At 56.1% G+C, this 22389-nt stretch overlaps 9 protein-coding genes across 9 annotated transcripts; 5 read left to right on the top strand and 4 right to left on the bottom strand.

Annotated features, from left to right (window-relative positions):
• Positions 1 to 328: 328 nt before the first annotated feature.
• On the bottom strand, positions 329 to 1214 carry C7974DRAFT_130709 (uncharacterized protein). Its single transcript, XM_046135365.1, has 3 exons — positions 1137 to 1214; positions 998 to 1080; positions 329 to 946 (listed from the first exon to the last, which is right to left on the bottom strand). The coding sequence occupies exon 3, from the start codon at positions 867 to 869 to the stop codon at positions 486 to 488; it is 384 nt and encodes a 127-aa protein (XP_046000428.1). The 5' UTR covers positions 870 to 946; positions 998 to 1080; positions 1137 to 1214; the 3' UTR covers positions 329 to 485.
• A 213-nt stretch (positions 1215 to 1427) lies between these two features.
• Positions 1428 to 3275, top strand: C7974DRAFT_388442 (short-chain dehydrogenase/reductase-like protein SDR). Its single transcript, XM_046141282.1, has 3 exons — positions 1428 to 1957; positions 2007 to 2836; positions 2890 to 3275. Exons 1-3 carry the CDS (start codon positions 1927 to 1929, stop codon positions 2926 to 2928), a joined length of 900 nt encoding a protein of 299 aa, XP_046000427.1. The 5' UTR covers positions 1428 to 1926; the 3' UTR covers positions 2929 to 3275.
• A 103-nt stretch (positions 3276 to 3378) lies between these two features.
• Positions 3379 to 4381, top strand: C7974DRAFT_130624 (cytochrome oxidase complex assembly protein 1-domain-containing protein). Its single transcript, XM_046135363.1, has 2 exons — positions 3379 to 3703; positions 3760 to 4381. The coding sequence occupies exons 1-2, from the start codon at positions 3450 to 3452 to the stop codon at positions 4187 to 4189; spliced, it is 684 nt and encodes a 227-aa protein (XP_046000426.1). The 5' UTR covers positions 3379 to 3449; the 3' UTR covers positions 4190 to 4381.
• Positions 4381 to 5876, bottom strand: C7974DRAFT_130636 (uncharacterized protein). Its single transcript, XM_046135364.1, has 3 exons — positions 5620 to 5876; positions 5281 to 5571; positions 4381 to 5229 (listed from the first exon to the last, which is right to left on the bottom strand). Exons 1-3 carry the CDS (start codon positions 5758 to 5760, stop codon positions 4573 to 4575), a joined length of 1089 nt encoding a protein of 362 aa, XP_046000425.1. The 5' UTR covers positions 5761 to 5876; the 3' UTR covers positions 4381 to 4572.
• A 775-nt stretch (positions 5877 to 6651) lies between these two features.
• Positions 6652 to 8310, bottom strand: C7974DRAFT_388438 (uncharacterized protein). The gene is made up of 3 exons (XM_046141281.1): positions 7737 to 8310; positions 7046 to 7688; positions 6652 to 6993 (listed from the first exon to the last, which is right to left on the bottom strand). The coding sequence occupies exons 1-3, from the start codon at positions 7959 to 7961 to the stop codon at positions 6881 to 6883; spliced, it is 981 nt and encodes a 326-aa protein (XP_046000424.1). The 5' UTR covers positions 7962 to 8310; the 3' UTR covers positions 6652 to 6880.
• Positions 8311 to 8829: 519 nt separating this feature from the next.
• C7974DRAFT_305080 (ER membrane protein) lies at positions 8830 to 10256 on the bottom strand (the record flags this gene model as incomplete). Its single annotated transcript, XM_046138005.1, has 3 exons — positions 8830 to 9450; positions 9501 to 9689; positions 9738 to 10256. The coding sequence occupies 3 exons, from the start codon at positions 10254 to 10256 to the stop codon at positions 8830 to 8832; spliced, it is 1329 nt and encodes a 442-aa protein (XP_046000423.1).
• A 731-nt stretch (positions 10257 to 10987) lies between these two features.
• C7974DRAFT_305134 (metal-dependent protein hydrolase) lies at positions 10988 to 12100 on the top strand (the record flags this gene model as incomplete). The annotated part of the gene is made up of 2 exons (XM_046138011.1): positions 10988 to 11049; positions 11104 to 12100. 2 exons carry the CDS (start codon positions 10988 to 10990, stop codon positions 12098 to 12100), a joined length of 1059 nt encoding a protein of 352 aa, XP_046000422.1.
• A 999-nt stretch (positions 12101 to 13099) lies between these two features.
• C7974DRAFT_410371 (PRELI-like family-domain-containing protein) lies at positions 13100 to 13791 on the top strand (the record flags this gene model as incomplete). Its single annotated transcript, XM_046143463.1, has 2 exons — positions 13100 to 13252; positions 13351 to 13791. 2 exons carry the CDS (start codon positions 13100 to 13102, stop codon positions 13789 to 13791), a joined length of 594 nt encoding a protein of 197 aa, XP_046000421.1.
• Positions 13792 to 15367: 1576 nt separating this feature from the next.
• C7974DRAFT_130570 (uncharacterized protein) lies at positions 15368 to 16338 on the top strand. The gene has a single exon (XM_046135362.1). It carries the CDS (start codon positions 15573 to 15575, stop codon positions 16290 to 16292), a length of 720 nt encoding a protein of 239 aa, XP_046000420.1. The 5' UTR covers positions 15368 to 15572; the 3' UTR covers positions 16293 to 16338.
• Positions 16339 to 22389: the final 6051 nt, after the last annotated feature.

The raw sequence follows: 22389 nt of genomic DNA, 5'->3' as shown, positions 1-22389 counted from the left end.
CTTTTGGAAGCGCGATAAGTCGCATTCGTAATGTAGAGCGCAAACAAGACCGTAGCATTTGATACCAGGAGGAAGCGCTGCGTCGACTTCATCTTGACCTGCACAACCCCGTCGCTATCAGATAGCTATCTTTCATACACGATGCTCGCTCTAGAACGTGGATGGGCTATGTTCTCCATTTCAAAACATGATCCCGAGAGCGTGCGCGACACCACAAAGATGAGTCTAGCGAGTAGCAATGAGGACATGCCAAGCGACGATTGGTGTTAAAGCGTTCATTAGAAGATCGTCTTTCATGGACGTTGAAACACGGGCGAGCCATGATTTAGAACGGTACGAGTGAATATGCAGATTTGAATTCGATACATTAGACTACGCGAGCAGGATATTGTCGCTCGGTCACACTATCTTACAATTGCTCCACAACTGCGGAGCCGCACCAACAGAACGCTCAAAGGGTATCATCAACATCGTATAAAGCGCATCTAGTAGACGCGACGGGCGTTGCGGCCATCAGTGCCGTGCATACGGCGAGTGCCAGCAGCCTTGACTCCAGGTCGGCCGGTCAGGGTGCCCTTGAGCTTGGTGAGTGCACCGGAGACTTTGTCGCCCATAGTGGCATGGCGCTTGTGGTGATGGACTGGGCCTGCAGTGGTGTGGCCTGCAGTGCGGCCGCCAGACGTCCTTGTGGTCTTGGTGGTAGTGGTAGTGGTAGTTGTTGTGCCGGTGACAGGGTTGCGCTTGGTAGCTGTTCGGCGGTTGGTGCCACCCAAGAGCTTGCTCTTGAGGCTCGGGTGTGCAGTAGAGCGGGTGGCCCGTGTGCGGGGAGCCGCGGTGGTGCGGTGGTTGCGGGTAGAAGTAAGAGGCATGTTGATATTTGGTATGCTTTGATGCTTTGATGCTAGCGAGGTGATTGTTGGATTGATTGTTGATTGTAAGATGGAAGCTGTGGATTGATGATGGTTGTGAGAATGAGATGGAAGTATCAACGACATACCTTTATATCGAACACATCGCTACTCTGAAGCTGATTACCTCACATACCCCAACTGCGAAAACAAGTTCCATCTTACAGGGTCCCAGGACCAGGTAAGATCATCCGAACGCGTAGCAGGACGTCATGCACGGTTACTCACATGGTGTTACGACTCATGGTGAATCTTGCCTATTGGTGCGTAATTTGCTGATGAGACTAATGAATTTCCAGAAACGTGTGATCAGGATCTCGACTTCAGCCCTGATGAGATCAGGGTGCTGGGGTGTTGTGATGAACAACGTTGCGGCGCTGGACCCTGATTTGAGAGCCCTGCATCTACGTCATTGCAAGGCTGAAACACGCACCGCTCATTGGACGTGGCTCACCAACGTTGCTTGGCGGGACATGACGTATGTCTGAGAATTCGTGAGGATCACGTCAAATGGCAACCGCGGGGTGTCTCTGAGCAGGAGAATCGCGTGGCAGTGCTGCGTAGTCATTTGCCTAAACCGCAGCCATCTTCTCATGGGATAGGTATGCAGTGTTCTGTTCCTCGACACAAGTCGTATCCTGCCTGCACTGAAGAGGTATTCCGACTCGCAATACGCTGTCCAAGGCATGTACAACTTACATGAGGTATGAGGCTGCGCTGCGCTCATCCAGACGACTGAATTTGGTTGCCTGCCCATACTTCATCATGAAGACGGACGACTTTGTTGAACTGCTCCTGTCTTTCGATGACAGTGCGATGCGCTTGCAATTGTGCTCCACCTTAGCAAGCAGTGTGCAGTAGATGATTAACTTATGATGTCAAGAAAAATAAACACTTTCGATAAAACTCACAGCTTCGCTCGCAAACTCTGCCATCTACATTCAAATCACCACATTGCATAATTGCTCAATCTGAAGAGTCAACTGAATCAACGTTTTCCACAGAACCCAACACGAGCATGTCTTCCAGCAAGGGCCAGTTCGAGCAGGGTATGTGGCGGCCGTAAGGATGACAGATGCACCGCTAATTCGCAAATAGGCTACCAGCCTGAAGTCCAGCAGCAGGACAGCATCCCCGGAAAGGAATCAGAACTTGATCCTCAGCCTGAGTACGACCACCTGCCCACTTTCGATGGCGGTAAGGAGCTCTACAAGGCCGCGGGGAAACTCAAGGGCAAGAAGGCTATCATTACGGGTGGTGACTCTGGTATCGGTCGCGCATCTGCGATCCTTTACGCCATGGAGGGGGCCGACAGCCTTATCGTGTACCTACCTGAGGAGGAGGATGATGCCCAAGAGACAAAGAAGATGGTCGAGAAGAAGGGAGCCAAGTGCTACACTTTCGCAACCGATCTAAAGGACCGCGCAAACTGCAAGAAGGTCATCGACGAGGCTCTCAAGCAGATGGGTGGTATTGACATCCTTTTCAACAATGCCGCATACCAGAACATGGTTGAAGACATCAAGGATCTTGACGAGGACCAGTGGGTGCACACGTTTGACACCAACATCCACCCTTACTTCTATCTCTCGAAGTACGTTCTGCCCCACATGAAGCCAGGCTCGGCCATCATCAACAACGCCTCGATCAACGCGTACATCGGCCGCCCCGATCTGCTCGACTACACATCAACCAAGGGTGCTATTGTTTCCTTTACACGCGCGCTACACAACCAATATGTTTCCAAGGGTATCCGAGTCAACGCTATTGCACCCGGCCCTGTATGGACACCTCTCATTCCTGCAACCATGAACAAGGAGGCCATCAAGCAGTTCACCGCACCCATCGGTCGTCCGTCGCAGCCTAGCGAAATTGCGACTGTCGCAGTCTTCCTTGCTGCTCCCGATAGCAGCTCGATTTGCGGTCAGGTAAGCTACCCCTTCAACAGCAACAGTCACTTCCCACCTAATATTTTTCGCAGACAATCCACCCGAACGGTGGGACAGTAGTTAGCGGCTAGGCGATGTTGTGATGATGTGATGATGTGGTGCGCAGGGTGCACATGTGCTTCCCTAAACGCCTATATAGATATGACCTTCATACGACCTTCCACCAATAGTAATGATCTTTTTGGCAATAAAGAACAAGCTGTCAATCTTCAGCCACGGGATTCGACATTGAAACAAAGTAACTGAGGTGATCTCTTGCGTTGTAGAGAAAAAAGGCCGATGAAGGATGTGGGCGAAGCAATTTACCACGCAACAACAGAGAAAAGGAAAATGCAGAAATCTCTCTAGAATGCATTTTCCTACAACCAAGGAGACTTTTAAGTATATTTGAACTTTGATCATTATTATAGCTACAAGTTTTACATTAAAGTTGAAGTCGCGAGGCGGCGAGAGTGACTGAGGTGATGAACGAACGACAAAGCTAGACCGAAACAAGCAAACTTCCGGCCGCCGACGCCGAACACGACCTGATCTTGAGAAGCGGTCGTTCGACGGCTAAGCAGCAGCCAGCCCACTTCACCCCACATACACAATGCCACCTCCACGGCTGCCGATCAACCTACTACGCACGCGGCCGCTGCAGTTGCAATGGAAACACTCCCGCAGGGCGGCTCTAGCCGTGCGATTCGCCTCGTTTGAGACGACCCAGCCCTCGCAACCCGAGCAGCCAACAGTCCCTTGGAAGACACCGCACAGCATCGAGGCATGGCCGCCCGCATACTTGATCCCGCCCCCGAAGGATGGCGAGGTCCTGCTAGAGCGCAAGCCGAACCGCGCGCTGCCCCCGTACGGCCCCATTACCACCACCATTTTGAAGCCGTTGAACTGACAAGCCGCGCCAGCATACCGCCCCTCATCTCCCCCCAGGTCATCAAGACCTTCCCGATCTTCGTAATCGCCATGACCGTCTCGGTGCTGGTCTTCTTCAACTACCAGAAGCAGGAGTCCTCCGTCGTGACCTCGACGCTGTACGCGCTGCGCACGAACCCGCTCGTGCGCGAGGAGCTCGGCGACGAGATCTACTTTGCCTCCAAGTACCCGTGGATCAGCGGCGAGATTAACCAGGTCCACGGCAGAATCGACATCAGCTTCAATGTCAAGGGGACGAGGAGGCAGGGCAATGTGAGGCTCAGGTGTAAGAGGCGGGGCAGGGGAGGCTTGTACAGCACGCTGGAGTGGAGTCTGACTATGGAGGATGGGAGGAAACTAGAGCTGTACGACCCCAAGGGCGACGCGATCGATCCTTTCCAGATGCCCGTCGACGAGGACTGAGCTCTGATTGGGACCGTTGCGGTGGATGGGCTGGTTTCAAAGCCGCCGAAAAGTGGGGTTGTAAAAGGTCCTTGGGCGTCTCGCCGTACGACCGTTGTAAATATAGCTGTACAGCACTGCATCTTGTACAACACAGCATTATTGTATGGAGTTTCCGGATGCGACCACGATGCGAATTTGATGTACTGTTATACGGCATCACTGGGAAGGCTTGATGTTGGAGACATTGAAGTTTTCATTATGCACGAGTAACTCCACCGATGCCCTTGCCGTACTATGTATGTCATGTTTGAGCCCAAGTAAAAAGAAGTTAAAAGAGAAAAGTGGTATCATAAGTAATCATTGCGCTTGCCTGCTCCTCGTTCACTGTCCGCTATCGCTATTCAGATCTTGTCAAAGTCTACCTCGGGCCTCCTGATGCTAGGGTGGTGCGCAAGGTTAGGCTTGACCAAGTGCGCGAACTGCGGGTTGATGTTCATCGGTCCGGAGATCTCATTTGGAATTTGGGGCACCTCAGGCTCCTCCTCTCTCGCCATGCGTTGCCAGAACTTCTTCTTTGCGGGCTCACCACCGTACGTAGTGCGCGAGTAAATTGAAGATGAAGGACGGCCAAGGAAACCTGGCTTAGGTGGCGAGGTGCTGTGGTACGAGGGCAAGAAGGAGCCTCTGACACTCTTGAAGGCGGACATGGGGCTAAACGCAAAGGCTGAGAGGCGGTTGCTTGAGTGCTGGGGCTCCAGTTGAGGCGAACCGCAGTCAACACGGGGTGTGGGGGCGCCCATTGCCGGTGGCGAGCCCATGCGCATAGGTGGTGTCCCGTTGCGCACAGATGGTGTGCCGTTTCGCATGGGTAGTGACTGACCGACGTGCGAACGAGAAGACACACTGCCGGTGTGATGCGAGCTGATGGTGAAGGCCTTGTGTTTGGGGTCAAAGTCATAATGCATGGACTCAGCGTCGACTTCAGAGAGAGTCATAGCACCACGCGAACGTACGCGGCGGGCTGTGATGCCGCGCGAACGGTCACAGAAGACGAAACTCTGCAGTGTGTCAGTGATCCAATCAAGACAAGGGGGATGATCTCGACTTACAGCAATCACGTTGAAGAAACCGATGACGATGGCGAGAATGCCCGACGCCACCAAGAGCCTCCAGAATGGGAGAGTCAAGGACTTCTGGCTTGTAGCCTCCTTGTTCATGTTACCCAACATGTTGAGTCCAAGAACCATCATGGTACAGCCCAAAGTCACGAAACCATGACTGGGGCTGAGGAGAGGCCAGTTGCGAGCAAAGAAGTTGCGGAAGAGTGAGCATTCGGAGACGATGAGGAACAGGCCGGCGATAGCTGTTATGACATGGCTTGTCGCGTCAAAGAAGAAAAACTGCTGTGAATTAGATTCTGTGCCTCGGAGCTCGAAAAGGTAACAAACCTTTGAGACGATGAAAGTCTTGACGAGCATGACAACGCTGCTAGCGACCACTGAAGCAAGCGCAATGATGTTAAGACCTCTCTGGATGTTGAGAATGATGTAGCCTGGGCCGGCCAGGTGTTCTGCTGAAAGGAGTGCCATTTCGATTTCGTAGAGAGTAACTTCGTTTTGTATGGGGTTTTCGTGATAAAGATCGTTGAATCAGCTGCCCAGCAGTTGTCGTGGAGTTGATAGTATAAGTTAAGGAACAAGTAGAAAATAAGTTAACGGGACAAGCCCAACGCCGCAAGGCAACGAGTCTTCTCACTCGACAATAGTATCAATAACGAACAATAGGAACTGGAGAAGAAAAACCTGGGAACTCCTCGAGGTGAATGGAACCTGAGGACGAAACTCGCGCTAGAGAAGGCCTGCTGGGTAACATGGTCGCCCAACGTCGCGAACTTCATATTAGCACGGATCAAGGCGCATCGCGCTGGCATCAGTTCGACGTGGCGATTGAGTGGCCCAAATCGCATGCCACGCCCTTGTATGGCCTTCTAGCCCATAGTGAAACAGACCCACGCTAGGTGCTGGCAGCCACGCAGGCCCAATCACCGTCTCTTGGCTTGGGGACATGAAAAACACGGCTGGCGGTAAAGGTCAGTCACTAGTTGGCCTGCGGTGCCTGGACAGTTGAGCCTCGTTTACTGGACGTGGGACAGTCGCGTAGTGATTGGCTGTCGAGGTTTCGAACGTGAAACAAGCCCCAGATCCGCGCGCGGCACGGTCGGCGGCATCGATGAACATCGCTTTGCCGGCTGTCAAGCGCGTATCTTGGCCATAGTCTACTGTAGAGGAACAAAAGCCGCTATACCCATCGGAATACGAGCAAACCTGCGATGCCAGGAGCTACATGATGGAAGCGCGTTATCGGAGGTTTGTTATGGTTCGCAGTCTCGCGCAGAACCAGGAAGTGGCGACGCGGAACATTCGCGAGGACCGCCTTGGCAACTTAACGTTTCGGGGAGTGGCCTGTGTGTAGATCGCTGTTCAACACCTGCACCTTTCTGAGTCAAGATTGATTGTTCGGATTCTTCTTGTTGAGAGTTTTGCATTGCACGCCTAAGCAGCCAATTGAGCTTCCACCCCCAAAGCACGATCTGAAGTCAATGCATTCGACACATGATGGCTTGACAACACACTGCTAAGCTGTCATGCGTCCATACATACAGCATTGCCCTGGATCCCGACCCTATGGAACGCAACTCCCCCTCAAGGCTCAGCATGACCACGGCTGGCCTTCCGGTCCGAGTTTCGCACCCAGGAAAGCTAGTTTGAGTAGCTTCTGTTCCTTGATCTCTTCTTGATGAACCTCCATCTCCACCACATCCCCTGTATTGCTGCCGTCAGAAATTGAATCTGGAATGAGGACCCGTGGACTTACAGTTGACGCTGATGAAGCCACCTCGGAGATAGTCAGCTCTCTTCTGGGCAAGATACAGCGAAAGTCCCCCGGCCAAAATGCCCTTGTCCTTCGCGAACGGTGTCAGCGCGTCCACCACTGCCCCACGGTTCGTCTCGGTTACAGCCACGATTCCGGGATGCACGGTGAAGACGCGGAGATTGGGCTTCTCAGCATCAAGGTACTCTGCCAGCTTCATGAGTGCGAGCTTGCTGCCAGAGTAGGCGCTCATTCCCGGGAAGGTGAAAGATGCGCCGAGCGTTCCCAAGAAGATGACTGTGCCAGTCTGAGTGGTCTTCAGATATTGGTGTACCACTATGTAGCTGGCTTTAACGTTCAGCTCGTAATCCTTGAACCATGTCTGCGGGTCAAGATCTCCTGCGACGCCAGAAGTGGTGGTTCCCGCAGCATGTATGACTACATCGATGCTCTGAAAAGTATTGATAGTCTCGACAAACAGCCGTTCCACGTCAGCATCAGAGGTTAGATCTGCGGTCAAAGCCAAGACTCGAGTCGAGGGACTGATGTTTCTGACAGCCAAAGTGGGTTCTTCGAGTAGATCCTTGTTGCGTCCTACGAGAACAATACCTTTGGCGCCGGCGAGAGCCCAAGCGCGTGCGACCTCCTGTTGCATAGTCAGTACAACACAAGAGTTGGTTTTGGCGGGGCTTACTCCTCCAATTCCACCAGTGGCGCCGGTGATCAGGACCGTCTTGTCTGTAGCACTGAGTTCCGGGTTTCTGGGTTCAATGGCGGGATACAGTTCACGTCTCATCGTCTTTGTGAGCTGGAACGGCGTGGTGAAAGCGTGTGGATCCATATCTGCAAGAACGAACTTGAAACTGATGAAGACAATGAAGATGATGAGACAGCTGTCAAATAATGCGTTGCTTGTCATTCTGAATGCGCATTCCTCTTTGTTACTTAAGTTGTTCCCATCTCTAAGGCACCCATCTCACCATCGCAACGCTTGCAAATCGTTCACGACAGCTTGCATTGTCTCATCCTTTCGCTGTTTGTCGCAGTTACAATTGCAAAGAAGATGAGGCAATCATTTCGGTATCGGCATTACAGCTTCGCGATGGTGTTGGTTGCCTGAGTGTCTAAGGCGAGTAACTTCCATAACAGGACATGGCGCAGGGTGTGGATTACAAATGTCGTTTTCTGCACTCCAAATCTTGCTAAACAACGCAACTAAAGGATTTTTACCGATAACCAAAAATACTAGCCTCGATTTGAAATCGACTGACGACGTACATACTCACTCGACTTTCAAGGCTGTTGTCGGGGTTGCAGTCCACATGATCATCACTCAAACATGAGGTGCTCCGGACATAGGCTCTGGTAGCTACGTAAAATCTAGATTTTATTAAAGATTTAAGGCTGGGTATCTAAAAAGAGATAATGCGCGCTGAAACGTACGATTGTCAACGCAAAGCAGAAACCCCTCTTACTGTTATGCTGACGCTGGTTTGATACTTCGTTGACCAGTCTGTTATCTCTTGTTTCGGGGTTGTGCGTTGGTTATTGACTTATTTCCAACGCCCCTTACCCTCCTGAAGGCGTTCTCTAGCCTTTTGTCTGTCTGTTCCCACACCTCTTACTTCTTCTTCCGACCTCTGGTGCTAACCCTCTCTCTTTGAATTGTTTTCGGCCTTCCATCTCAGATGTTGGTCACCTTAAATTTGACCTCATCGTCTTGTGCTCGATTCGAGCCTGATCCTTAGTGTTGTGCAGCTATAGTGCAGCTGTTGTTGATCTTCAACTCAATCGATCTTCCAGTGGCTAGTGAGCCTGCCGTCATCATCCGCCTTCGAGATCTGGAGCTCGATCGCGTAGAGACTCATGGTGATGGCAAGATTGATCCACCTCCACATGTTGCCACCTGCGTCTCCACCCTGGTTAGTCCACCATTCGCCAGTAACCGCGCTGCCATCTGTGCCGTTCCCACTTGCGAAGTGCTGCATCAGGAGACTGGTGTAGACTGCGATGATGATACTGGGGCTGAACCACGTCAAGAAGCCAAGAATTTTCGATGTCTCATCCTCGTCATCCAGGCTGGGCTCTTGCGAGAGCGCTCTTGCTCCGCTTTCTCTGATAGCCGGAATGATGCGCGCTGCTGCGTACATGACGAAAACACGGTATGCAAGCGAGATGATGACCGAAGGCGTAATGGTCATGACAGCACCAACCATCAAATTGAAACCCGTGTGAATAATGGAGGGCAACGAACCCAAGGCATGCAGCAGGGTCGTGTACGATGCCATAATGATGGGTGGCAGGGGCGGCAGAGCTGGCTCTGGTGCGGCGGTCTCGGCTGCTGTCGAGCCGGGCGTAGGTTGGTAATCGGTGAAGATTTGGTATATGCAGAGCGTCACGTAAGCAAACTGTTGAAACGTAAGTGACTAGCTAAAGGCTTCATACTGTCGATACGTACCAACAATGCGGACTCGACCGGGTTTCCCCGGGCGCTTGCGATACCCCATCCGCCCAAGAAGATGGCCGTGGTGATGGCAACACCGATTAGAATGGCGTCGACGTTGTTGATCTCTGGAAAGGTAGTGATGCGCCAGAGGAAGTAGACCGAGGTGGAGATGACCGAGGCAGATGCCACAAGGAGACCGATCTGTGCTTGGTGAGCAGGGGAAAGGTTGAGGGGGGATATGTAGCTTACCATCCAACTGTCGCCGCGCTCCCTATTCACGACCCATCGCGTGATCTGGCCTGCGGCCTGGATGACCAAAAGACTGCAAAAGCCCTCGGCAATCTGGAAAGCAGGCGTGCTGTATCTCAGTGTCTTGTCCCATGCGCCAATGGAGAAATTTTGCAGCAGCCCCTCGGAGCCAAAGATCCAGTCCTGAATCGACTCAAAGTCTGACCTCTTGCCGCCGAATGTTCGTTGGACCCAGCCGGCGTCGTTGGATGCGTCGATGGAGAACTTGTTCAAGCTCCAGATGAGCAATGTCGGGATAGCCAGCCATTGCGCCAAAGCCACGACGTTGCAGAGAAACCAGCGGAAGCGTGAGGTCTCGGGGGTGGCCAGACGGAGGCACGAGTAGAGGAAGTAGTAGACGCTAAGCGACAACGAGAAAGCCAGCCCGCATGTGCGGCCACCGATGTCGAAGGCCAGAGGGATGGTGAAGATGATGGCGCCGAGGAAAAAGGTCGACGAAAGGACGCGTGTGAACCACATCGGCAGGCGGCGTGGTTGGCAGGCTCGTGCAGCGACGAGCTTGACCGGCGAGCGCTGCTACGGGCGCGTTGTTGGCTGTGACGTGGGACTGCGTGCGTGCAGCAGCGGTTGCGCTTGGCGGGGACGACGTATTTTCACGTGCAAGCGCGTGCTCCGCTGCAGGGTCGGTCGCAGACACGGGGGGCAGGAGCGTTCGCGGGCGCTGTGAGGGGAGCGCGCTGGGAGGGGCCGCGGGCTGCGAGCAGAGTGCAGGCCGCTGCGAGGTGTGGTGGTGGAGGCAGGTACCGACGGCGAGGCGGTGGTGCGTGTGCGTGTGGTGCGTGCTGTCGCGTGCGGGCTGCACGACAATTGTGCGGCAACCGACTGCGAGGACACGGCACGGGCTGGGCAGGCAGGCAGGGGGCAGGGCGACGGGCGCTGAGAACAAGGCAGTGGACGCGCTCTTCGCCAGCACCGGGATCGCAGCCGCAGGGGTTCTCGCGAGGGCGGGCGATGACGAGCCTGGCGAGGTGCGGTGCGGTGAAGATCTCTGAGCACCAGCGTAGCGCCCGCATTGCAGACGAGCCTCGCCGGCGAGCCGTGTACCCACCGCAGACAAACCTTCTCGAATCACGTTTCAGCTAGTTTGCATGACCGCACTGCTCAGACCCTTCTTCGCACGCACGCTCAGAGCTACACCGAACGCCTGCAACCCTTTGCTCGTCCGCTCCTTCCCCGCACGCCACAGATCCATGTCCGCAGAGCACCCCGCCAAGAAAGTCAAAATGTCTGCCATCAAGATTGGAACTCACAAGTAGGCGCATCTGGACGGCCAATGGCACCCAAATGGCACGCTGACCTGCCGCAGTGGCCACTTCCACGCCGACGAGTCGCTGGCTGTCGCCATGCTGAAGAACCTCGCGGCCTACGCCGATGCTGAGCTCGTTCGCACGCGCGACCCAGCCCAGCTCGCAGAGTGCCACACAGTCGTCGACGTGGGCGGCGAGTACGACGACACCACCAAGCGCTACGACCACCACCAGCGCGGCTTCGACACGGTCTTCCCCGGCCACAGCACCAAGCTCTCCTCCGCCGGGCTGGTCTACCTCCACTTCGGCAAGGACATCATCTCCGCCCTCACCGGCCTGTCTGAGGGCGCCGACCGCGACCTTCTCTTCGAGAAGATCTACACCGACTTCATCGAGGCATTCGATGCCAATGACAACGGCGTCAACGTCTTCTCGCCCAAGGAGGTTGAGAAGTCCGGGCTCCAGAAGCAGTTCGAGGACCGCGGCTTCAGCATTGCCAGCGTTGTCAGCCGCTACAACTACGGGCCCTCCGCCGGTGAGGCCAGCACACCGGAAGAGAAGCAGGCGCGAGAGGACCAGCGCTTCCTGAAGGCGTCGCAGTTCGTTGGCGAGCAGTTTGCCATCGAAGTCACCGACCGCGCCCAGTCATGGCTCCCGGCGCGCCACAACGTCAAGGCCGCGTACGACGGCCGTCTGCAGTACGACCCCCAGGGTCGCATCTTGGTCCTGCACGAGGGTATGCCATGGGCTGACCACCTCTACACCCTCGAGAAGGAGTCGCCACTCCCTCAAGGTGTCGCACCTCAGGTCTTGTACGTTCTCTTCCCCGAAGACAAGCCGGAGGGCAAGTGGCGCATCCGCGCTGTGAGCAAGGAGAACGGCGGCTTCCAGAACCGCAAGGATCTCCCTGATGCCTGGAAGGGTGTCCGTGATGCAGAGCTCGACAAGGTTTCTGGCATCGAAGGATGCGTTTTCGTCCACGCTGCCGGTTTCATTGGAGGTAACAAGTCCTTCGATGGCACCCTTGCCATGGCCAAGAAGGCTCTTGAGCTGTAGATGGGTTGCAGTCCGGAGGCATGATGGATATTGGATGAGACGAGAGTAAAAATGGAGAGCATCATGAGTTGCTACACAGGCATGGTCTGGCGTTTCAGGTGCTTCATACAAACTTTATGATACCAACCACATACCTGTGGTTTATATAGACGTTGAAGTCATGACAAGGTCTGCAATGCGCCGCAAAGGGTGGTTTGCGACCTACTAAAACACTTCTTGTTCGATTGTGATCAGGCCTTATCATATGCACGGCTGCACTTGAAGTTCAATCGATCTTGGCAATGGTGAGCAGCAAGACTGCCAGCTTGTGTAGAGATGCGCAGTGGAGCTTGAGCCAACCAAACTGTTTCCCCGGAGCCAACATCTTGTTCCCCACGCCCGGGCCAGATGAATGCAAGATCACCGACAGCCAACCAACCGAATTGCGTCGGCCATCGATGAAGAGCGGCACCGGGTGGACTCGGACGGCTCATAGTCACGTGCGTAGTCGCCCATTCGCTGCACCGGCAGCCTCAAACCCTGATTATCCGAGTCGTTGGGCGGACGGTCCTGTGGCGCAAATGCACTTACATTTGAGGCGATGATCTGTGGAGACTGGTACACAAGCAGACGGGGTTTCTCAACAGCTAAAATTCATTTAGAAGTCGACACCTCTCTTCTACGCTCGCCCGCAGGCATTTCCACCACACATCCGATCATTTTCCATCGGTGTTGTACGCCACGACAAATCCGATACACAAACAGGGTCTCGGCTTATCATCGACCCGCAGTTCCCCGACGCCGTTTTTCGCTCAGACGCTTCACGGCCCGCGCTCAAGAATTTCATCCAGGCTCCCCTATCACAAGCCAACGATTTGCCGCTCTCAGACCTTTACTGCACACGCGCCATCAAGACTCATCGCGTCAGACTCATTAATTTGAACCTCTGATCCGCACCGACGCATCCGAAAATAACAACTCGCACGACACCGACGCACCGCACACCTCACACGCGACACAATGAAGTACTTTCAGCAGTCCGTCGATTTCGACTACTCTTGGGAGGAAGTCTCGACAAGCAACTGGCAAAAGTACGGGCCATGGAATGAGAAGACCCCGCACGTTATTGCTGTCGATACACTGTCTCGCTCCGTCGATGCCAGCACAGGAATTGTAAGTGGCCTCCCTTCTCATCACATGCCAAGCGCTCTCCCACCCAACGCTTGACGCGTCGCCCGTGTCGAAGACCACATGCTAACACGACCCCACAGCTGCGCACAGAACGACTCATTACATGTCAACAATCTGCACCGAAATGGGTGACGGCCATCCTCGGCGGAGTCGACACCTCGATGGTCTACGAGACCTCATACGTTGATCCCGTCGCCAAGAAGCTCACAATGTGCTCGATGAACGTCACTTGGGCCGACCTCCTCCAAGTCCGCGAAACATGCGTTTACACGCCGCATGCGGCGTCCTCGTCCAAGACCACCTTTTCCCAGCGTGCCGAAATCACAGCGTTCTGCGGCGGGTGGCAGAAGATCAAGAACAGCATCGAGCAGTTCACTGTCGAGCGCTTCCAGCAGAACGCCCTGGCCGGCAAGGAAGGCTTCGAGATGGTGCTGGAGCGCGCGCGCCAGGTGTTCCAAGAGCAGCGCGAAATCCTCGCTCTGCAGCAAAACAGCCGCATCCTCCGCGAGGCCAAGTTTTGAGGCATCTGTGCGCTGCGTGCCCCGCTCGCACACCACCCCCTCGAGTCAGCGGCTCTCCACAGCCTGCCTGCCTTCGCATGCCCCGACATGTTGCCTTGCGCCGACATGTCACCTAGTGCGTGCTTCTTTCGCGCTTTAGCGAGTGCTTGCGTTCCTTCCTCACGACTAAAAGTCCATTGCACCGGCGTTACAAAATCATTGGACTGGCGTTTATACCCTCTCGGCAGTTTTGCAGAGCATTTGCACATGATAGACTCGGTAGATCTGATACACACACGCTTAGTGACTAGAGTGTAAATATACTTGGTACTCTTCAGCCGCGTCTTGCACTTTTGAACGATCTCCATCTATACGTCCATGGCAAGTGGACACTGAACGTGAACTGCGTATCCCTGCAGCGTGGGGTGTAGTGAGAACGCACATCGTGCCTAGTCCCCCCGTTCTCGCTACTGCCGTCCACTACATCGCACGTGACCCACTTCCACCAAGATACCCGATTAGGCAAGTTTGCATTGGGTGTTGATCACGGAGGGTTAGGGTTAGGGTTAGTGATGGATGCAAAACAACGACAGTGCAGTGTCTCTCAGTCATAGATGGGAAACATTAGTAATTACTATTTTACTAAGTAATTACTTAGTAAAATAATAATTACTATTTGCCATGATTCAACGCTTTTCGATGGGTTTCCAAACAGGAATGTACGTCAATTCTCCCTCATCGCTCCTTCCAAATCAGCAACAAGTACGCATCTTGCCCCCGCGGTCCCCACTTCTCATCCTCGTAGATATCGGCATCGTACCATATCCACGCGCATCATGACATCGCGGACAGAAGACATATCCCAATGCCAAACTCGCAGTTCGTCCCGGTCCTCGATCGTTAGCTACTGGCTAAAGTGCCGTCAGACTATTATTGCGGTACATGGCTAACACATATTTTACTAACTGAACTTCTCGTCACCTAGTCGCTAGCTGTCGTCTGTCCGCCATCTCCCCAAGACCCGAGCGTCTCTGTCTGTGTCTGCTCTGCACGGAACGATGCCTCTTCCTATTGAAGATATACTGCATAGTGGCAGACGCATCGCCCGTACGTCTGAAGAACCGCCCCTTTGGTGGCCGTGGTGTGCAGTCAGCTCAGTGCGTTATTACGCGGTGGACTCGGGCGGTGACTTTTGTCGTGTGTGCTGCGTAGAAGTTACGGCAAAGTAGATGGGCGAGCAGTGTAGACTCGTGTTGCGTGTGGAGTGGCTGCAACGATGGGTCGGAGTGGTGATACAGACTCTTCGGCTGCAACGTTTTTGCTCGTGTGTAAGACCACGCCTGGCGCGTTGCTGGGACGATTGTGTGAAGGGCTGTTCATGAGTGCCTATTAGGAAAAGACGGGACTGTGCAATTTGATAACATCGAGAATAGAGCTAAGACAATCTTGTGAGTCGTTGTGTAGTTTCTTCTTCAGCTCATCGCTACAATGCACACTGGAAATAGAGACGGCTTCTCAGTGATTTCGAGTACACTCATGGAAAACCTGTTTGTTTCCTTAGTACGTTGAAAAGTATACTACAAGTTACATCTATCTTGCACCTTCACACTGGAGTCGCAGCACATCACAATCCAAGCAACCGCGTATCAACAGTCAAAGCCACGGTCCCATCAGATTTCGTCAATCGCCTATTTGCATGCAAAAACGAACATGGTCAAGACCTACGCTTCTCTGCAGAGTTGTACAGACGGCAGTGCGTCGATATCACACCCACTCTTTACCACTTATGTACGATACTGCTGATGTCACAACGCCACCAGGGCACTGCCATGTTCTCTTCTGTAGTGAGACTTGGAAGCATGTTGAGCCTCACGTCGGCGGGCCACACCATGTCCGACCCGCTCACCCGTAGCCCATTGCATGATCCCGTAGCTAACTCATTGCGTTATCCAAGAGCTCGTCCAACACGAGCTGCGGAACCGAGGTTGCCACCCCTGCGCATCCTGTCACACACCATGCTCGACGTCAGCCTAAGCACGCCACGCGCCGTTGCTTGTGCGGCGTACTCATCGAGACTCGTTTTGAGTAAGTTGATTGCCGGTGAGGCAGACGTCCGACGTACCAAGTCTCACTGTGTTGAGTATTCATATCTCAGTGGCGGACATCGATCAGGCAAGGCTAGATCTAGGGACACCCACTTCGACACCCACTCAGTCAACATGGTCATGGAAATAAGACAGAGGACAAGACTCGCTACGGATACGTTATGTGAGCACTGCTTGAACGCATTGGCTGTTGAGTGGGCAGGTGACGCCGTGTTGTGGCGCTTCGGTCACCACACTCTGACCCTGGCCATGCTGTCTACATCGCACCAACGATGCTTCAGAGCCGTGTCGTCGCTGTTTAGAGCGAGACAGCCATGTATCCAGTCGTTTACAGTTCCCGCGTTAAGTGAAGGAAAGACAAGAGACTCAACACAGCATCTGGAAATGGCTTCGTGGGGTTTCCGAGGTGGTTTGTAGGTGCTGATCCCGGCGAAGGCTCTTGGGGCGTAAAGAGTATGCGTCATCGTGATTCGAAATACTACTATAGCTTCGGCGATATAATAATTGACTAGAGGACAATAAGTATTGAAACGCTTAAAGTTTGCCCCGAGGCATTGAGGTGAGATCTACGAGTGACCCATGGCCACGTATGTAGAGTATGAATATTGAGCCAGCACATCGGGCCTGTCATGATGGTGATCGGCATTCGCCAATGGCAGGTACCTGCATAAACTTTTTCTACGCGGGGTACTTCCATCACTCTGCTTAAAGCTCAGGGAAGATGCCGCAAAGCAGCAGAAACGAGCCTTGGTTGCGTCGGTCTAGACCTTTGCGGTTGGCCGTTGACAACCAAGGTGTTAGCTGGCGATCCGGAAATCTCGTTCGTGTGGTTTCGCGATGATAACGACATCGCCATGTGCAGTGGAGATAGCGACCCCTGGGGAAATTTGATCTCGTCTTGGCGTGTCAAGGTGATGAAGTCATGGCAAGCTTCTGACAGCTAGCACGACAGCATGAACGTTGAAGACGGTTGCAAGGTGGACCTGTTGTTATCGTTTCGTTTCGAACAAACAGACGTTTCGTGGGCGGGACGAGCCGTGAAGCTGTGAGGTGACAGCCCGGAACGTTTCTGTAAGAGCTGTAATGAGCAGGAATGTCTTGGCATGGATCTGCGATGCGCTGCCCCAGCAGCGCATCATGCACGTCGAAGAGCTTCTAGAAAGACAATGCATGAATCAGAATTCGGCACATGGTTTCAGACCTCTGTCAAGCGAGCGTGCGGCTGGGCAGATGTTTCGCGGGTCAGCACCGCACGTGATGGTTGGTCGTCTGGGGAGTATGTGATTCAGATTGTATGGAGATATCACGAAATAGAGCGAGTCGAGCACGTATATACCATGGCAGTGGATTCTACATGCACATCAGTCATGTGGAAAGGGCGTGCAAGTACACTTGCACAAAGCTGGTGACGCTGTCTTGTCAGTGCGAAATCAAGCACAGTCACCCAGTCTGGATTGCTCATGGACTGCCGAGGGAATAATCTCGTAATGAAGAATACGAGCGGATGAACTGAGAGATACCTAGCTTGGACAGCGGGGCCAGGGGAAGCTTCGAGGCTGTGGCTCCATGTCAGTGGGTGCTTCCTTCTTCCTGAGGCTCGGGTGCGTCTGTCACCTCGAGTCTTCGACGGTGAGCTAGCGCAGACCAACATGGTACTGTCGACGAACCAAAACTTCTCAATGACTAGACATGACGTCTTCTTCAGAGCAGCTGTCAGCAATGTCTGGGTCGCTGGTGAGGCACGGGGAGGTATCATGAGGCGATGGAAGGGCGGTGGCTGTGTATTCATGCGCGCTGTGACGTCTGTCAGTTGTCGGAGGGCTTCGGCGCGGGGACGCTCCGGGTGCGGCGTGCGAGAGCTGAGCTGAAGAGACAAGGTTGTGGCTTCGTTTGTGGCGGCCGTTTGAAGCACGACCAGCGCTGGCGTCCACGGAGGATCCACGCCCTCAACGGCATACAACGGCCCTGCCACGACGATATCTCCGATGTGCTGCTTGAGGCTCAGACGCCATCGATAGCAGCACGACGGCCATGGCAATCGCGATGCAGCGCGCACTGGCACGCACTGAAAGCGGTGCGCTTGTGCAAATTGTGCCGATGTGCTGGTGGAGAGGCGCTGTCGCACCTGGCCGCTTTGGGTCGGCTCGATCGGTCCTAGCGCGCAGCACTGCTCGCTCGTCGAGACAGTCTACGAACAGTCGACACGATATACGAGTGCAGACTCACAGAGACGCTCGCACGCGGCGGCGCTCCACGTTCATCGGCGGGCCGCTCACGACAACACGAACACGAGCAACTGCCGGCCGTTTGCTCGCCAGTGTCGTGTTGGAGCGGCGGCGACCAGCCTCACGGTGCAGCGCTGGCAGCGCTGGCAGCACTGGCTCCTGCGAGCCGCCATCGAGGCCGCAAAGCACGGCAATGTGCTCGCCATGCTGCCATGGAGTGCCTGGCCCTAGGTGCCCGCTTGCTTCCGCATGCGCGCGAAAAGGGAGGATCATCGCAGGGGCGGTGCTCTTGTCGGCCAAGCGCCGCGACACGCAATTTGGACGCAGTCGAGCACCGAGGCTGCCAGCGATGCGTGGGCGACGGCGGTAGAGTCGCTGCAGCCGCTGCACGACGGCGGCGTGAGCCAGTCGCCGCCTGTAACGCCCAGCGGGCGGCCACGAGAGGGCCGTTGGCTCTCTCTCGCCGCCTCACCGCCCGCCAGCAGCGCGCGCGTCCGATACGACGTTCGCTGCAGCGCGCCCCTGACTGGTCTGCGACACCAGCACCACCCTGGTCGCGGTGCCTGGCTAGCAGCACCCACAGGTCCACCCGCACCGCAACCCCTGCCGCTCACGGCCCCTGTCTGTCCCTGGCCGAAATTAACATGCGCCAGGGGCAGGCCGTCGTGCGTGCAGCATGCAGCTTGGCCTCCACCGACTGCAGACCATTATATACCGCCTCGCCGCTGCAATGTCCAACTCATCACGACAAGGCTCACTTTCCTTTCACCACATTCGCTTTCGCCAGTCTTCGGACGTCACACTCTTTGAACCGCTCAGTCACTCTTTCCTGAGCCTTCACACCCCCCCACGGGCTATCTTCGATCACCCCACCTACAACTCTCTCAAAAGCAAGGAACCGTTTGATCAGACAAGATGATGAAGCTCACCGTTGCTTTCTTGGCCGCCCTGGCGGCTGCCGACGCCGCCGAGGCCCGCTCCACCCGTCAGCAGCGCCGTCAGTACGGCTCTGGCTACGACACCGGCTACGGCTCCGGATACGGCACACCTGAGGTCCCCTCGGCGCCTGCTGTCTCCTCCGTCCCGGCCGTCTCCTCCGTCCCCGTGCCCTCAGTCCCCGCTGTCCCGGCCACCAGCAGCACTCCTCTCGCCGAGACCACCCCCTACCCCTCTTCCACCCCCGTGCCTGAGGTCCCCGCTTCCTCTGCGCCTGAGGTTCCCGCCTCTTCCGTTCCTGAGGTCCCTGCCTCCTCTGCTCCTGAGGTTCCCGCCTCATCTGCCCCCGCTGCCTCCTCCAGCATCGACTACGGCAACGGGTACCCCGTTCCCTCTGCCCCCGCCGGTGGCGTTTCCAGCACAGTTGAGGTCCCCGCCAGCAGCACCCCCGCTGTTGAGACCGCCAGCACCCCTCTCGCTGAGACCGCCAGCTCTTCCGTCCCGGTTGTTGGAACCACCAGCTACCCCGTCGGTGGTGGTGTCTCCTCCACCCCGGTCGCTGAGACCGCCAGCACCCCCGCTGCCGAGACCGCCAGCTCCTCCGTCCCCGTCGCTGCCTCCTCCAGCCCCGTCGACTACGGTAACGGTTACCCCGTTCCCTCCGCCCCCGCCGGTGGTGTCTCCAGCACCCCCGCCGGTGAGACCGCCAGCTCTTCCGTCCCCGTTGTTGGAACCACCAGCTACCCCGTCGGTGGTGGTGTCTCCTCCACCCCGGTCGCTGAGACCGCCAGCACCCCCGCTGCCGAGACCGCCAGCTCCTCCGTCCCCGTCGCTGCCTCCTCCAGCCCCGTCGACTACGGTAACGGCTACCCCGTGCCCTCTGCCCCCGCCAGCTCCTCTACCCCCGCTGGCGCTGAGAGCACACCTGCCACTGGTGTCTACCCCTCCAGCTCCTACGTCCCTACCGGCGCTGCTTCCTCCAGCTACCCCGGCACTGGTGCTTCTTCCTCCACTCCCCTCGCTTCGGAGGCGTCCCAGACCTACCCCGGTTACCCCACCGGCACTGGTCCCCAGGTCACCGGTGTCACTGCCACCGGCACTGGATACCAGTCCCAGACCACCCCCATGAGCGACTACGTCACCTCGGTCATCTACAGCACCCAGATCTTCACCGTCACTGCGTGCCCCTCGACCGTCACTGACTGCCCGGCTTCCGCGACCTCGCTCATCACCAGCGTCGTCCCCGTCGGCACCACCGTCTGCCCCGAGTCTGACCTGACCAAGGCCACCCCCGCTCCTTCGGTCCCTGTGTCCAAGGACAACGTTGTCACCAGCTCCTACCCCGTCTCTGAGGTTCCCGAGGTCACCACCGAGACTCTCGTCTACACCATCGGTGTTGGCTCCACCGCCCACCCGGTCACCACTGAGATCGCCACCACCTCCACCAGGACCGTCTACTCGACCATTGTCGTCACCCAGTCCAAGCCCGCCGACTCTTACCCTACCGGCCCTGCTGGTGGTGACAGCTCCTACCCCACTGGCCCTGCCGGTGGTGTCTCCAGCTCCATCCCCGGAGGCTGCAACCCTGCCCACCCCGGCTCCTGCCCCACCCCCGTCGGTGAGGAGAGCGTTCCCTCTTCCTCCACCCCCGCTGGTGAGGAGGGCTACCCCACCGGCCCTGCCGGCGGCGAGCAGACTGGCACCACCACTCTGAAGTCCACCCAGACCCAGACCCGCTACGTCACTGTCAAGCCTACTCCCTCCGGAACCTCCCCCGAGGTCCCCGTCGGCGAGCAGAACTACCCCACCGGCCCTGCCGGCGGTGAGAACGCTTACCCCACTGGCCCTACCCCTGCCGGTCCCAGCAGCGCCCCCAACGTCCCCGTTGGTGAGGAGAACGTCCCTACCACCCCCGCTGGTGAGGGCGAGGACTGCGCCGTCCCCGTCACTGTCACTGTCACTGCCAAAGAGACCGTCACTGTCACCGCTGGCCAGACCGCCACCCCCGAGTCCGAGCAGCCCACTGGCCCCGCTGGTGGTGAGGGTGCTTACCCCACTGGCCCTGCTGGTGGTGTCTCCAGCTCCATCCCCGGAGGCTGCAACCCCGCCCACCCCGGCTCCTGCCCTACTCCCGCTGGTGAGCAGCCCTCGTACCCCACTGGCCCTGCTGGCGGCGTCTCGGCTCCTTACCCCTCCTCCAACGGCACTGCTCCCTACCCTGCCGGCCCTACTGGTTTCTCTACTCTGACCAAGCCTTCCGTCCCCACCGGCACCGTCCCCAGCGCGACCTCCAGCCTTCCCGGCTTCTCTTTCGTCTCTGAGGTCCCCTACCCCTCGGCTCCTGCCTCGTCTGCTCCCGCTGTCTCTACTCCTTCCGTTGAGACTCCCGTCCCCTCCACCCCTGCCGGTGAGGAGGCTACATCCAGCAGCGTCGAGTACCCCGCCTACCCCACCGGCCCTGCCGGCGGTGAGGCTTCCTCCACCCCCGTTGCCGTCGAGACTCCCTCCGCCCCTGTCTCCACCCCCGCTGGTGAGGAGGCTACCTCCACCCCCGCTGCTTACCCCACCGCTGGCTCCGGCTACGGTTCCGGTTACGGCACCTACTAAACGCTTCCCAGCGTTTAGTTTGAGTTGATGCGATGCTCGTTTTGTACAAACTCTCCTGGGTCCCTGACCCTTTTCGTACATGTCTTGTCTGCGTTCCGCCGTCTTGATGTCTCCTCGGGCAGGGGCTCAACGTGTTTGGGAGGATGTTTTATCGTTTGTAGGTAGCCTCACAGGAGCTTCAGACAGTCGACAATACGAAACTGTCTTGCTTTACATCTTGTTCCTTGTGCGTGGTGGGCTGACTTGCAGTGGAATGCGACTATAGATTCACGATTTCTCTGATCTACATCTCAAGTCCATTTCTTGTTTCCTTTGTCATTACCCACAGCCAAGATAGGCATGTAGTCTTCACTGTAGCATATTTGAATTTACCTTTTACACTTCACAAATGCGCCTAACACCGTGAACCGTGACCCAAATCCACAACATGCCGTCTGCCAATTTCCCAACCGAGTCCATACCGCGTCCCCTCCCCATCCTCCCGCCATCCCGGTCCATAACATGGAGCAATCCCTCCATCTGGACTAGCCCGCCAGCCCACGTTTCAGCAAGCCGGGCTGCCGAACGAGCCTGCTGTCGCACGTTGACAGCAGGTACCCGCCAACCCAGCTGCTCCGCCACAGCCCCTAATAACACTACTGTTATTGCACGCGGGGATCCTGAATCGAAGCAATCCACACATGCGCCCAGACCAGTCGCCGCGACCCCGGTGCGTATCGCCCAGAAATAACGAGCCCAGAAATAAC

This window comes from Boeremia exigua, assembly GCF_020726555.1.
Source record: "Boeremia exigua strain MPI-SDFR-AT-0100 chromosome Unknown C7974scaffold_3, whole genome shotgun sequence".
In the NCBI taxonomy this organism is placed as follows: domain Eukaryota; kingdom Fungi; phylum Ascomycota; class Dothideomycetes; order Pleosporales; family Didymellaceae; genus Boeremia; species Boeremia exigua.
This window is presented reverse-complemented; position numbering and strand designations above follow the sequence as displayed.